Raw genomic sequence first — 17,284 nt, 5'->3', positions numbered from 1 at the left:
GAATCAATAAAGCATTATTTACTAAAAAAATAAACCATTCTTTCCTCTTTAGTGTTTATATAAAAGCGAATTGGATCAACAAGAGAAAATAAGTTATCAAAGAATTAGTTTTTTTTTTTTACGATTAAGTCTTTCCAATAACAAATGTTATTAGGTGTCATAGTAGGTTCTTGCTGATAATGTACCATTGAATGTCACTCGTTGTATACTAACAAGGTGTTATATGTGTAGCAGGCTATGTTTTTGTGCCTTGGATAAGTCACTTATAGATTTGTAGTTGTCTATTATCTCTATATATTAAGCAAAAGTACACACACAAGGAAAAAAAAAACTTCCGAAGAAATCTTCTACTGATATAGTTGAAACAAGTATAAACATTTCCAAACGTCACAATGTTTAGCTAGTAAGGACATAAATAATCTATACATTTTAAAATAAGAATATATCAGTAAATATACATTCCAGAAATAAAAGGACTATACCATTCCATGGAGGATAATAAATTACATATGAATTTTGATTTACGTTTCGAAACTCGCTTACAAAACTGCGTAGCATACTTTATTTTGCTTTTACGTGTTTTATATTTATTGAAGTTGACTTATAGTGGTATCGTGTTCTACTTATTAATTGTTTTATAAATCAAATCGCAATTTTTATAAGGTTAACTTCTACACTTTCAGCTGCTTGGTGCTATAACTGTAACATATTGAGTTAAAGTGGATGTGGAAACGGTGGATAACGTTCATTGGTTATCTTCCTTTTGGTTAATATTTCAAAATTAGAGATGACTATAGTTGAGTCTACTGGTCTCTGACCTGACTATTTAGTCTACGTTTCGCATGAGGTGGCACTCCGGTTGAAAATAACTAATATCAAGATGAAAGTTAACTATCAAAATGTTATGAGTGGCACACCGTAATCTGATCTTGGAAATTTTCTGAAGACGGAGAACTTAAGCCGAATGGTTTCAAAGACTCTTCTTCTGAGCTTTGTGACCAACTAAGAAACAGCATCTCAGGTACTGCAACTCTTAGTTCTAACCCAAACCCAGGATTGTTTATTATATTAGTGTGGAAGCTACAATTTTTAACCCTTTCTAGAAATTTCTTGGTCATCGTGGAGTAAAGAATAATTATATGTAACTAGATGTTTTGAAAATTGAAGAAAATTTCAGTTTTCAGATTTTTTCACATCAGATAAAGATTTTCTTATATCTGTCAACGCCTTTAAAAACATTATTTCCCAGAATAATTGCAAGATGAACAAAGAAGGACAATTCTAAGTTCAACAATTATCTTTTTAAGAAATTTACAAAAACGTTACGCTATGTAAGTCAAAAAAATGTGGCTGAATCGGAACAACTTTACGTATACTTCGATTTTTTCCCCATGGCTTCAACGATTTCCTTATTTTTATTGCTGAAGGTTTATTTACTTTTATTGTAAAGAAATTCAGGCTTATATAACGATCTTAAAAATATGCGTGAAGTCGCAACTAATAAAACCTTTTCTGAAAACTCTCAGTACTAACATACATTTTTTTCACACGGTCTGATAAAGTTACCTCACTGTGGACTTCTTTTTTTCTTTCATACATAAGTGCCTTCATAGATCTCATTGAACTGCAGAGACAATTGAAAAATATAATCTTCGTGAGAAAAAAAATGGAATTACAAGAGATCAAGTTAATCAAAACACGGTTTTAAATTCAACAAACAAGATTGTTCATTCATTTTAAAAAAACTGCAGATGGTGCTACATTTGACATGCTAAGAATGACATTAACAAGACGATAAAATCGTAATAATAGTAAGAATAAAAGAGCCAGATTCGACGATATATTGCTAGTTAGGTCTAGAACATTAATAAAACTTGAGGTAGGTGTGAATGAACAACAACATTCAGCCAAAGAAGTAAAAATAAGGTCCCACAAATTCCAGGAAGCATTAAACGAGTCATTAATATATACAATTACATCCAAGCAACAAATGTAAGTAGAACGATGGAGCTTCTACAGGCCTAGTAAACATGTATTATCATGATAAAACTAAGTAAATCCACGTAAGATCGGTTTTAACAATGAAATTAGGTCTTAAGACTATTGTCAGATTTAAGTAGCTTAAGTATCCAGAAACGTATGAAGAGTATATAGAATATATCTAAAAAACGTATATTTAGGGCGAATATCACATTTCTATCAATTTTCAAAATAAAACTATTTTATTAAGTCAATGAATTCTACAAAATTGGGTGCAATTAACATGATATTACATTTGAGTGTCTAGTGTATACAAGGAAACAGTAGTAAATGTTACACTGATCAGGACGAATATTTGACAGAATGAATGGTTATGTTACAAAGGAGATGCGTAACGCGTGAATGATTAGGCTTGGTTGACGAGTGTCATATGTTTATCACACTAAAAACATTGACTGTAACCAATAGATACTAACAGATTTGTATAAGTTTTTTTAACACCAACACTTCAAAAATATATTCCCGACAGTTTAAACCCCTAACTACACCAAAGTAGCAGAACCAGTCGTTGCTATACGTATCATCTGATGCTAATACATTTTACCGGCAGTCTTTCTGATACATTTAAAAAACTTGGCGGACTGTCGACAAGTGGGTACCACTGTGTTACTGGTTGTCGGGGCGTATCCAACATTTCCAGCCAATGATCTCGTCCCAAACCAATACATCGACTGCCAACAGCACAGCAACCCAACATTTCGTTTGCTCCAACTCTATTAAATTAAATCAAAATCACTTTGTTGATAAAAATACAAAGATCACTTCGTCCACGTACACTTATAAATATATGCTTTAACTAATTTTTTTTAGCGGAACTTAGTAGATCGAAGACAAAATGTGATATGTTTGTAATCCATCATTTTTTTCACTCACCTTTTTCAGGCCTAATTTGAAAGAAAAATGTTAATCACTTTTGTACTTTAAACGCTAATATTTTTTATTGTCTTGAACTAGACAACTGAAGCTGAGACATTTTAAGTCCTAATGTCAAGTTAACTTTCATACTGAACCAAATGTGTCTTTCAAACATTTATATGATATGAAGATACTAATAGTGTTAACAAGTAAAGAGAGAAGATTTCACGTTATATTACTTATACATACTTTTAGAACAATCTTACCTGTCATAGTTTACAACTTTAACTAGTAGATTAACGTCCTCAATGTTTACTGCTGGTACATCAAAAACTAGCACTTCATTGTATACAGGATTCAGAGTTGACCTCTTCACACTTGTCTTCTTCTTCTTGACTCTCTTTTCTTGGCATATGAAGGAGACTTTAACATAGGGATCTGCTTATGTTAAACACAGAAAAAAAGTATGATTTTGAATGGTTCTTTAACATAGGGATCTGCTTATGTTAAATACAGAGGAAAAAGTATGATTTTGAAGGGTTCTTTAACATAGGAATCTGCTTACGTTAAACACAGAGGAAAAGGATGATTTTGAATGTTACTTTAACATAGGGATCTGCTTATATTAATCGCAGGAAAAAGGATGGTTTTGAAGGCTACTTTTTACATAGAAATCTGCTTATGTTAGACACAGAAGAAGAAGGGTGATTTTGAATTATTGCACTAATTTCTAGAAAACAGCTGGCAAGGGGCAAAACAACAACAACACTATGCGAAAGCTTTCTACTGTTTTTATAGCCATGAGAGAGATATATTGAAAATTGGAAGAAAAAGTTCTTAGTTTTCAAAAATGGCACTTAGAGTAAGAAGATAAAAAAATCAAGAAACTAATGTTCTTTAATAGTAAAACTAATGTTCTTTAATAGTAAAACTAATGTTATGAAAAATGATCATTCTACGTTGACTGGTTCAAAAATGATAGAAGTACAAGTTGTTAAGAAATTATCAGAAGGATTAATAACACTCATAAGTTATGTTAACACTGTGAGATAGCACAACGTTTCGGTGACATCTTGGCGACAGAAAAATTCCGCGATAGCGAATTTGGCCACAGTAAATTATGTCGAATGACAGATTGTTAACTGGACATGTTGTTGAAATACAATTTGTCTAGAAATCAACGCGTCGACAGCAGATTGTCGATGATTGTAGTATTGATAGAATTATGTCGTTGTACAGACATATATTGTAGTACTGCTAGAATTATACAGTTATACACGCATATATTGTAGTACTGCCAGAATTATACTGTTGTACAGACAGATACTGTCGACACAATTGTCAATTGTTATTGTGTTTATGTTTACTTAGGGGAATGCATGCATGTTTACATGTACATAGTAAAAAACACTACAGTGTTGTCAAAGAGTGGAGCTAATTATTTTACTTCGATAGCCATAAGCATTCGTCTGGCCAACTATCGGCAATACTAGCGGTATATTCGAAATATTGGTATGCCAACGAATCTGTCGTCAAATGATAACATTGTCGGCAAATGGGTTGTCGACTAGTAATACTGTCGATAATTTGAATGTCACCGAGTTGACTATCGCCCAGTTGACCTTGAACCAGCATAACATCTAGTAATAGCACTGTAGAAAAGTTGACATAACCGAAATTTGGTAGCTTACATGACCACATAAACGCAGTCAGCAATGTACGAATGTGTTTCATGCTAGCTATATGAATGCACGTTCATTCTAGTTTAAATTATGTTTCTCCTCTTTTGAAGAGGAGAATTTTCTCTGATTTATATATATATAAAATTAGAACAATAGTGGTTCATTTAGATAGTGCTTATACTAAGTAAAAACAACCGGAATATGCCTGAAAAAGTCAGACTTACCAGAAGAGCCTGTTATGTCCATGGTTTTCAGGTTTCTTGCCTTAATGATTGTGACAGTTAGTCTGCCAGCAGTCGGCAAGTAACACAGTGATAACATCAGCTCTCCCAGGTTTTCTTTGTCCTTAACGATATAAAACAAAAAACAATGTTCATAAAACAGTATATGACAATAATGGCGCTATTATGATACTAATACATCATTGTTTCTATTGGAAAATTCCTGAAACAGTTTTGTTTCTAGCCTAGAATGTGAACAAAACTTGAATATCTGGAGGTACTAAGAAAAACAGCTGTTTTACAAGTAGTTGCAGTTTTATTCTAGTTTACATGTAAATATGTTAAACTAAACTTTAACCTGTCATGTCTACTCTTATATTGGTCACTTTTCAATGATATGGTAATAAATATAACTTATACTTTATATCTTTAATCTCAACAATAATAATAAACCATTATCTATAAATAAAATTTTACTTAAGCCTGGTTTGTGTACAAAATGTTGATTGAAAAAAAAATATTTTACTCGATTTACCATATATGTATAGCTAATGTCTTATAAACGTCGTAGGTTTAGTTTCAATTTAGGTGCATGTATTGTTCTTTATAGGATGGTTTGTCGTATAGAATGAACGCATAGCATAACGTCTGACATTCTCCACAAAGTTTTAGATAAATGAGCATTTTAAACCGTATATTAGGCTAGATTACATTATGATTTGTATCTGAGTTACCGAGTTTGTTATCTAGCTAGTTAGTTCAATGTTTTGATTATTCAGTTTGTAGTTTGATGTAGAAATGGGAACACAAAGTATCATGAATCTCTTTTATTACTAGCTACAGTGAACTTAGGTCTATGAGTGAACTTAGATCTATCAGTGATATAGGTCTGTCAGCGAACTTAGATCCATCAGTGATCTTGAATTTATCAGTGAATTTAGGTCTAAGAGTAAACACTAGTTAAGGCGTCTCGTAGAACTAGACTTCGCAAGTTTCTTTTTACATAATAATCCAAATAAACTCACTCAAACCTAGATAGGTTACAACAAAATTTTATGTACCTTAATAAGTAGAGAGATTTAGATACATTTCTTTCGGAGTTATCTATAATATAACAATAGCCATCTTAGTTATAACTAATCTTACGCATATTACAAAATATTGAGCCATGACAATGAAATAAAATCAATACAAACAATAATTAACTGAGAAACTAAAAAAAAATTCTTGCTTTTTTCGTTTCGTTTATTATAGGAACAAATTTAATAATCAACAGACTAAGTCGATAAACGGAGAAAAAGAAGTAACTATTTTGGCTGTTAAACTTTCTAGAATAGTTTGTTTGTTTTTTTGAATTTCGCGCAAAGCTACTCGAGGGTTATCTGCGCTAGCCGTCCATGATTTAGCAGCGTAAGACTAAAGGGAAGGCAGCTAGCCATCACCACCCACCGCGAACTCTTGGGCTACTCTTTTACCAACGAATAGTGGGATTGACCGTCATATTATAACGCCCCAAAGCTGAAAGAGCGAGTATGTTTGGTGCGACGGGGATTCGAACCTGCGACCCTCAGATTATGAGTCGCACGCCTTAACCCATCTCGCCATGCCGGGCCTTCTAGAATAGAAAAGATAATAGTAATAAAAAAATCATAAACGAATACTTACATGCTAACTAAGTGGAATCAACCAGTATTAAAATATTGTGGTGTCAGAACAACATTTGAATTGGAATTAAAACTAACTTAAAAATTTAGCCTATAACAACCTCGGTGGCTCAGCAGAATGTCTGAGGGCTCATATAACTAAAGTCTGATTCCGATAATCGTCCCAACTAGAACACATATTTCATTGTGTAGCGATGTGCTTAAGAGCAAACAAACTAGCAAACAGTCTATAACAACCTAATTATTTAGTAATATTTTGTAGGCAGATTTTATAAACACTTCGTGAATTCCTTGAGTTATTGTATTTTGTTTTTGAAGTAGCAATGCTATAAAGTAGCTTAAACATATACGTATTTATTATTAAGTATACACATCGTATTTCAATGATAATTAATAGTGAGCATGTCATTAACTTTAAAACATTTCTTTAGCTATTTAGAATAGCATAAAACTGATTTAAAATCGGCTACGATTATCCTTATTACAAGTTACAAATTAAGTTGGAACTAACAACATTAACTTGCTTTAAATTCAAGATCATTGTGAATCCTGTTATTCTACTTGTAAGGGCAAAACAATACCGTATTTACTTGTTACTTTTAAGAACATAGTTATTCGTTAATTTGATTCTTTACCTAGTTTATTTATGTATTTAATCATAAAACAACCAAGGAACATAATATTAGGGCTTGGTCAAGCATGGAAACGGAAGCGAATTTTGAACGTTTAATCTTGTTTCACACTATTACAAACACAATCCGTCGCCTCCATCTTTTGTTGTTATAAAAGTTGTAAAGTTTGAACTACATATAAGCTAAACAAAAATAAATTTTTTTTTTTATTTTCATGTTTTATCAAAGCTTTAAATCTTTCATGTAAGTCAATACTATTTCGTTTAGAAGTAAGGTTTGTAAAAAATAACAATAGTGTGTGTTACGAGGAATAAAAGCTACGAATCATCAACTTCAATTGGCGATTTGACATTGAGGAAAATATTTCATTGGGTGTGCTTGTTTAAGAATTTTAAACTGTACTGATAAAACAGTTTTGATACTGTTTTACAGATATATGTGGTACTTATAGATTTTTTAAAACGAAGCAATACATATACAATTTTTAAAATAATTTCTCGCGAAGGGTTATCTATGCATAGTCGTTCAATATTTGAAACTGAGAGACTGTGGGGCAAAGACTGCTTGTCAACAGTATTCAACAACTAGACTTGCACGGCTCTTCGAAAAACATGACTTGATCACACAAAGTGCGGAGGGTATTCTTGTGGTAATGAATCATGAATGAGAAATTCGCAGTTCGACACCTTTATTTTTATACAATACACGGCTTATACAAAAAAAACTTAAATATATACTAATCAATACATCAGTGGGCAATATTTCTTTTAGTAAGTGTGCTTACCTCAGTAAGTAACTTTTAAAATAGCAGGTTATAAAACTTTTATAATTATTGAAAGGTACTATTAGATTCTTATCCACAATAGAATTTCATGATGACGAGAAACCCGCATGAAGTAAAAATGTATCTCAGAACGGCTGGTATGGGTATTAACACTTTTGCCAATAAAGCAAAGAATAACGTTTCGACCTTCTTAGGTCATCTTCAGGTTAACAAAGAGAGTGTTTGCAACTGACCATTGTCGGGCAACAATAACATTATTCATAAAATACAATGTAATAACTGCTACGACTGCTATATTGGAGAAATAAGCAGAAAAATGGAAACCAGATTCAAAGAAAACAAAAAAACACCTACGTTTTTGAACACTGCAAATCAAATAAACACAATATAACCATAGAAAACACCCAGATATTAAGTAGGGAAACAAATATAAACAAACGCAAAATCAAATAAGCCTTACTTATACAGCAACTAAAACCAAAATTAAACCAATATAAAGAAACACCTTTATACCTATACTAATTAATAACCTAATATCTAACTGCAACGCCCCCTACAATCCTGTACTATTTTTACTTTAAAACATGTGCCGGCCTCAGTTAGTTGCAAACTCGCTCTTTATTAACCTGAAGAAGGTCGAACGTTGTTCTCTGTTTTATTAGTAAAAGTGTTAATAGCCATACCAGTCATCCTGAAATACATAATATAATTTTATTAGGAACAAGTCCTGTTAGGCATGAATTTACCTTTAAGCAAGACTGTTCCCAACAAATATGGTGTAAAGATATCTTGGAAAGAGGCTGATAGGAAATTTAGGACTGCGGCTTGGTTTACTAAAATCTCTGATATGAATATTACGAAGGCTGTATGGGCTTATGTGGAATCTGAGAAAATTCGAACGACAATCAGAAAAGTTGGCTGACTTGTGACGAGTAAGACGGGATTTTCGGAACAATATCTCCCAATCATATATTAACGAAATTATGGTATAAAAAATATGTATTAAAGCAAATCTTAAATACGTTATTATCGTATAACTTGTTTACTTTTTGGTTTTTCTTTCGTATTTTCTGTAATAATACATTATTCTAAACATATATTTACCATTTATGAGCAATTAATCAGTAGAGTACCTTCTATTTGTATATCAATTTTGAATTTTCGCAATTATTTTCAAAACTATGCGTATATGTATATATATTCTTGAACTCAACAAAATTGATATGCCATACAAATAAGATAATTTACATATAAGAGTATATTATGTTTAAGAAATTTTGGTTTATGATTTACGTTAAATATAAAACTTGATATTATTATTATTAATATATACCGCAGTTATTTTAAAGTTATATCAATCTTTTTGTTGTATAGATGTATATATAAATATCTGAAGTTGCAAAGCATTAAAGATAATAAAATATTAAGCAATATATGCTGAAGATTCTTTCTAGCATTCAATGTCGAGTTATTGTTATTATTCAATAGCTGTGTTTCAATTATACTATTCACGGACGTTATTATTAAATAATACTAGTTATTCTAAGTAATGGAATAAAATAATAACATCTGAAAATAATACATGATAAAATAATAATATATAATAAAATAATATTCTATGAAAATAATATATGAGTGCAAAAAATATATATTTTTATTTGAAGAAATGTTTTTCTAATGGTTGACTATTGGCCTGTCTGGAAATAATGATGAACTTATTCTAAAAAATGTTTATTAAAAACATATTTCGTTTAAACTGTTAAATATGCTGAGATTAGTTATTAGGGTCTAAGAATGCACGTTTCTGTATGTCACGGTTTAAACATATATACAGTATTGGAAATAACAAGAAACAGTGAAATGAGTATAAGATACAAATATTACTGGATTTTTCCGTCTAACGTATTAAAATGAATTGTCTCACGAGCTAATAGTTTACAATTTGATTGGTTGTTATCCAAACAGTTAGTATGCTACATCATCATTATGTCTAATAGGCACAGGAAGTCATTATTCCTAGCTGTAGTTTGGTGAATGCACACTTGATCTTGAGGTCAGAAATGACACTTAATAAAAGTATGGCTGGCGCATGCTACACGTATGAAAAGTGGCTGCAAAATTTCATATTTCAGTTAGAGATTTATGGAAACTCTGAGTTTGTGTGCGTGCGTGTGTGAGAAAAGTACTTTTGAAAATAAAGGCGGTAGAACAGTTAAATACATATTACCAAGAAGTAGACCAGACCCACTGGATGTGTAACTGACCAAAAATCATTATACAGAATAGATAACGAAACCTAAACTCTAAAACTGGCACGAGACATCAAGTAATATGACCAATGATCAAAGTTGGAGAATGATGACCTTTACAGATGAATCAAAATCGAAATGTCCAACAATTAGAGACAGTTCTTTTAATGGCAGGAAAGAGAATGATATAATGGTCAATGTATAAATCAAAGCATTCTAGGAGACTATTACCATTGTGGGCTGTGACTTTGTTAATGGGCTTGGAGATGCACAGAAAACGTTTCACTCTTTTACTGCTGACAAGCGTAGTTTGACTTATTTTTCACGTCATTCCCTCCGAAAGAAAACTTCAAGGATGTAATAGATTTAGTGAAATAACACCCACAAGGGAAAGAAAAACGTAGCGTTTTGTACTTAGGTAACCATAATTTGGCTAGTTGTAAGTCCCGAAACTAATATTGCTAAGGCTGTATGGACTCACACGGTGACTACGAAAGTCAAAAGACGACCAGACAACTTGGTTGAATTATACATAGTCATAACAGTTATTATTTCACAATAATACAGTGATAAATTTATGGTAGCGTAAAAGCAAAGTGCGCTATTCTGTATCAACCAAATATAAAGTATTAATACATTGTTTATTTCCCCCTGGATCTGTATCACCTGTGCGTTTTAATCATTAGATAATTTTTGTATGTATGATAAGAGCTTTGTGAGAATAACTTTTAGAACGAAACAAAGCTCTAATTTTCAAGTATCTGAGTCAATTTACTTTTAAAATTCATATTCTGATTCATATTTGTTTCTTGTATTCGTCCATTTTATAACTACAATTGTATAAATGTTTGAAAAACGTCCTAACTTTGTTTCATAAATATTATTTGTCTTTGTGGTTTGGCAGAGGTACAATGTATTATATGAAGTGCTAAAGTGTTTGTTCAGTTTGTAATGTGTGGTTGTAAGCTCCAAAGCACTTGTAAGGCCTGTTTTGTGTGGTTTATAAGTGTGAAAGATTTATCTTTATACATTTATTTTAATATCTGGGTTTGTTCAAGTTTGATGCGTGTGATACGCATGTCTCGCCTGTTTGCTAAATTTGTAGATTCTTGAGAGTAAGAATCATCAATATATGTTTCAAGAAAGCACTAGTGTATCTTTGAATATTGTTAAACGTTCGAGAATCTTGACTAATTGGTATAAAATCTAGCTGAGACAATAATAGAATACATTATTTGGTCACTAAGCCTTGGAAGCTATAATTGTGGTAAAGGCTTATTAATAGGAAAATTACAGATATTTAACCAGGAACGTTTATAGATTTTGAACATTACAAACTGTTTAACTTTAGTAAATTAACTTCGAACATTAGTATTTCTACAAGGACAATAAAAAACGTCGGTAAAAAGTCAGAATGAATATAGATAGAAGACTCAATATAGTTTGTAAAATGTTTACATATAAACCAATATTTGTAATACGTAATCATAATAACCGTTATTATAAATTGTATTGATTTTTTACATTAAAATATATTTGTGTTAAGAAAGAAATTGTGTGTATTAATCTTGTTGGTAAATATAATAAATTTAATACATATTAGCATTTAATTGACTTCTAAATTCAAAATTAATATTTCCATATATTTGAAATTGTGTTATGTAACGTACGTAACATGAATGAACCGGGGACTTGTCCGAGGTAAATACGTAACACAAGTTCTAAAGTGTCTCTCAGTTCTGTAATGAGTAGTAATTTGTTTGGACCTTGTCCATTATTAATAGTTAAAAGAGCCATGAATGTCTTGTGGACGGTGAACCTTTGTACAATACATTTCATCTAAAACTCTATGAAAAAGAGAAAAAAACATTTCCAGTATAATAACGTAACCTGCCTCACCAACCTCTACATCAAGTTCAGCAGAAGGTTCTGTCTGTTTCTGTTGGTCTGTTGTTGTTTTCGCGCTAAACTATTCAAGGGGCTATCACTCTCAATGCTCTGGTTAATTAATCAAATTAAATAAAATATTTGGATTTTAGTGTTGTATCTCTGTGAACTTTCTGTTGACCCACTAAGATTCATGATATTATTTTGAGACAAATAATATCCTGAATCCTATTCAGCCCAACCCATAATCTGAATAATTTTAAAATACCCTTGAATGATTTAAACCTTAGGAAGCAAAAATATAAATTTCGAAATTTGCAAAACTTGAAAATGTTCGGAAAAATTATTAACATTCTGTCCTGTTAAACGTTTACTTATGGTTTCAATGAGAATGTTTATATACACAGTTCTGGTGTTAAATGTTATGACATTAATAGTCAAATACAAGAATCTATTAATTAGTTTCTAGAACTGTTGTGGCTTCTTTAAACGCAGTAAATGGAGTTCGTAAGCATGTGCTAAGTTGACGACACTTGCAGCCATAGAATCTGTTTAAATGGTCTGTATATATAATTAAGTTGATGATGTTATTATGGGATTTATAAGCGTGCACTTGTTTTCACAACTTAATTTTGAGTTTCCATGATGAACAATGGTTGAGTGTTATACTGAATTCAAATCACTTTAGGGTATACTATATCACACAATAATGAAACTCTTGATTATATGTATGATACTGGAAATTTTTTATTTCGCGATGTCCAACCCACAAATTTTTATCCTGTGTGTATGTAGATTTGCAAATAGAGGTCACGGTTTTTCCATTTCTCTTCCAGACAAATCTATTTTTCTCCTTTCAAATGTACAGAAAAATATTGGGCAGCTGAATTTGCTGCATGTGGTGGGGGTAAACAAAGGTGAAGAGGTGACAAGTAGGTTCGACGTTTATGGAGTATTTAGCATGTTTTTGCCTTTGGACAAGAACAAAAAAATTTCAACAGAGATTGCTGTACGAGGTTGCAAATCGCTCATAGCCAACAAGTATTGTCATCCCAACCAATTGCTGACACCCCAAGTGAGCACTGGCGTCACGGGTAATCGGCTAGTATACATAGTGCATTTATAATCTTTGAGCTGGAAAGTCTTATTGATAAGTTTTGAGAATATTGACTAACAAACATTCTAAACATAAAATTCACAGTACATAAGCAGTACATAATTTAAACCAAAATTGTTTATTATTGCAAAAACCAAATATATTTTACAACAAGTTTCGGCCACATTTATTCGGGCCATCACGTGTAATAGTTAGGTAAGTAAATAACTTTTTCTTTTTTGTACAAATAATGTAATGTGGTTAAACAGGTTCGTTTTATGAATTATTTTGTTAAGAACTTTATCAATGATTATCGGTTATATCCTCTATTTATGGTCACATGTCTATGAAAGTTGATTTCATTGGAGAGGTCAACATTGTTTGACAAAATACAAAAGATCTGAAAGTTATAATATGAAATACACTAATATTTTCAGAAAAGGTATAATACAAATATTTTACGTGGTAATGCAAGACAGCAAAAACTTTTTTGAAAAACTGACGTTTTTGTGAAATAAATCAATGTTTCTAGTTAATAAAACATAAAAATGTCAACGGGTTATTCATTAAAATTCAGTTGGGAATTGAGGTTACATGTGATTTAATTGCTGTAAAACTTCTTTTAACGTGGCTCCATACTGCAAACGTATCGTGACAGCTGGAGAAGAGAATTTGATTTCAAAATAATCCATGAAAATGTCGCAAAGTTGTGGAGAAGGTGGAGACGTAATAGGCAATTCTTTAATGTAAGAATATAATACATTCAGAAGGTACTTGCTTGGGAAAAAGGAAACATCATACATATGCTCATGAAATTTACAATATTGCTAATTTCAATTGGAGAAATGTTATTCTTAATTAACCTGTTTCTCATCACGTATCTAAGAACGGGTGATGGGTATTAACACTTTTACTAATAAAGGAAGAGAACAACGTTTCGACCTTCCTAGATCATCTTCAGGTTAACTGTCTCTAAACAGTATGTGGCTTCGTGTGCGGACACTGAAGTGAATACAATGTTCAAATAAACCATAATATATTATTGGATTGTTTAAAAGACTCGATTTGATTAGTAATGTGTGTTAAATCTTTAATTGGAATATTTATGTTGTGAATTGAAGAGAAAAGTATCAGTTACGAATTTGGCAACAAGACATGATGAAGAATTTATATTTTTTATGTATCTTATATAGTGCATAAAACCACGGAGAAACGAAATTAGATAGTAATAATTTAAAAGCCTGGTTATAGATTAAGGTAATGTAATGTTTTAAAGTGTCCCTAACTTTTCATAACAACTGTTACGGGAATTCGTATTTAACAGCTTATATGAACTATTTAGTAATAAAATGTTAATCTGTTCAGCATAATGCTTCCTATTCACGATGGGAATTGAATTACCTTTATTATTTTTGGCTATAACAGCGTCTTTATCATATCTGAGAACCTTAAGTTCAAGCATGTTGTCTTATAAACGTACATTTAATATTAGTATAAATGATAATGGTGAAACATGAGCCCAGATATTTTATTTTATTGTCTATTAAAGAATACTGTAATATCAAACATTGTGTACATCAATCTTGATGAAGCCGTAAAGGCAAAAACGTTGACTAACATAAAACATGTATCTGGAGTTAAAAGGTCGTTTTTTTCTTTTATCAACATTTTATTTTAGCCTTAGAGGAAGTTAGATTCAATAACCGGGATTAAATTATTTTCAATGTTGCGAGTAGTTTTATTTTTAGACACACTTAACATTTTATTTAATAATATCAATTGGTAATTGGTTATTCGGGCTTCAAGTATATTGATAACTGCTAGAGGTAGAACCATCACTTTAATTACTATCTGTTGTCCCAGAAGTAACCAGCGACTCAATCGGATATGAGACTTCTACCGTAGTTTTTTTCTTGTTCAAAGAAATCCTTTTCACTAAAAGCTTATCATTTGTTTTATTAATATGGCCACAGCACATGCGAGATTTCCCCGGTTTTTTCATAACTCCTAATTTGGATACGTAGTTTTGTTTCTGTTTTATAATTTCTGAAATGACCCAAATTACTGTTTAATGTAATACGTTTGGAAATTTTCTCAGTCATATTACTTTTCACAGAAATACACTTCGGAATTGAACCAACGTCTCAGCAATTTACTAGTAAATTACAAGAATTATTTTGTGATCAACAGTCTTTTTATACATTCGCGAAAATCCTTAAAAATATTATATCTAGTTTTAATCTTTCCAGCTACATACTTATTTTAGAAATAAACCTTCGTTAATACCGGAATATAACGAGTGTACCTGTTGGTAGTTTTTTCCTTTATTTGGTAACTATTATTTCTATAGAAAAAATTATATTCGGTTTCAGACCTCAGGGAAAAAGATAGGCAAATGAATTTATTTTTCTTTTTTATGTAAACAGTTAAGAATGTCGTGAGATAGGTTCACTTTACGAGTTATTTTGAAAAGTTATATTTTATAATAATAAATAATTATGTTTCAAACGTGTATTACATTTATGAATAAAAATCAAAGATACAAGAGTAAACCACTATAAGTTCACAGACAACTGTCATAAAGAATCTACTTCACCATTATTGGATATTAGATAATTATTAATATTAGCATTTGATCATAGCAAGCTACCTATTTAGAACGAAACTAGAAATCAACCTTATGATCAGTAAATCTAATTAAAAATGAACCTTATGATCAGTAAATCTAATTAAAAATCAACCTGGTAATCAGTATATCTAAATAAAAATTAAATATACTTTGCTTACGGTTTTACACTTGAACAAATACTGAGATATATCTGTTGTCCTTACAACACAACTAGAGCGACAAAGTGCGAAGTGCATTTTTGCTTTTGTGATAATGGGACTCGCTCCGTGGACCCACAGGTGCACAGTCCGTCACACTAATCCCTGAGCCACATCCGATCCAGTAATTAAGAGAAGCAATTCAAACTTGTCCTGCTATGACACGCCATCCAGAAAGTGTAGTTGTAAGACACAATCGTTTTTGATATAATTCAGACAGAAATTGTCTTTTAATTTTGAATTCACGTAAGGATAGAAAATGTCGGAACAATTCCTAAAACCTTATTTGTGAATTAGTAGAGATTGTATGCTTATTGAAAAGCTTGTTTGTTATGTAATTATTGGAAATATATGGAAAATTAGAAGAATTTATAGTTACATTAGAAAGCGCTAAAACGAATATTTATAATAAATTGTAATATGAAAATGATTAAAAATAAAACGTATATTAAAGTAGATAAATTATAAAATATTTAGATAACTGGATAGATAATCAGGCGAGAAAATCGTTTAAAACGATTCTGTGGAAATAAACTGTATATAAGAAAGAGAAACTGCTAAATATTAAATAATAAGAAACGATATTTTTATCCCAAAATAACTAACAGTTGTTAACAGCCTTTTAATCCTATATTTTATGCTTTGTGGAAATAGAATGGCTTTGATATATATTGTAGCTAGATGTTACGACTTTAATATTAAAACAAAACTTAATAGGAAGTGAGAGTGCACATGACAACAATAGTTGATATTTTGACTTACAAAGGTAAACAATAAGATTACAAGCTGTATTAAAGAGTTATGACACACTACTGGAACTTCTCAGACCATATAAAATGGAAAATATACAATTATATTTTAAGTCCAGTAAGATGAGACTCACCTGAGGTATGCACAAGATGTCCATGATATATTCCATTTCACACATGACGTCACACAGTTCATTTAGTTCCCTTACAAGAACTTGCCCAATTAAATCATGTTTGGAGAATCGGTCGAAGTCATATACGGAAAACTGTAAAGTATGGGTCTTCAGCTGTTCGTAACTGACGCCGAAAACAAAGGTCTCATTAAAAACTGGATTTAAGTTCTTCCGGTGGACCTGCAATAATTAATAGCTTCAATTGATATAACATATCGTGATCTGTTAAAAGCTGATTTTGTATCCACTTTGAAAACTTAAAACCGATTAAATAAATGGAATAAGCTGGTTTTCTCGAGTTGTAATTATGTGCTTATACGTGTACTGTTTCTGGTCTAGCTTCACGTTAGGTTGAACATAAAATATTAAATGTAGTAAATAGAGAGCGATATCAACTCTTAACATTCTGATATCTTGTTAGTTTTA

At 31.2% G+C, this 17,284-nt stretch overlaps 1 protein-coding gene across 3 annotated transcripts in view; it reads right to left on the bottom strand.

Moving 5' to 3' along the window:
• Nucleotides 1-504: 504 nt before the first annotated feature.
• The window catches only part of LOC143232456 (synaptotagmin-10-like), a 38,594-nt gene continuing 21,814 nt past the window's right edge, over nucleotides 505-17,284 (bottom strand). For 2 of the 3 annotated variants that reach the window (XM_076467935.1, XM_076467937.1), the window contains 4 exons: nucleotides 16,820-17,038; nucleotides 4,802-4,922; nucleotides 3,162-3,336; nucleotides 505-2,753 (listed from right to left, as the gene is read on the bottom strand). In XM_076467935.1, the coding sequence (XP_076324050.1) occupies nucleotides 2,561-2,753; nucleotides 3,162-3,336; nucleotides 4,802-4,922; nucleotides 16,820-17,038 (708 nt within the window). In that variant the 3' untranslated portion in view covers nucleotides 505-2,560. The remainder of the gene's footprint in view (nucleotides 2,754-3,161; nucleotides 3,337-4,801; nucleotides 4,923-16,819; nucleotides 17,039-17,284) is intronic. The other variant, XM_076467936.1, reaches the window with a different exon arrangement.

The sequence above is a fragment of the Tachypleus tridentatus genome, chromosome 11 (genome assembly GCF_004210375.1).
Source record: "Tachypleus tridentatus isolate NWPU-2018 chromosome 11, ASM421037v1, whole genome shotgun sequence".
Classification (NCBI taxonomy): Eukaryota; Metazoa; Arthropoda; class Merostomata; order Xiphosura; family Limulidae; genus Tachypleus; species Tachypleus tridentatus.
This window is presented reverse-complemented; position numbering and strand designations above follow the sequence as displayed.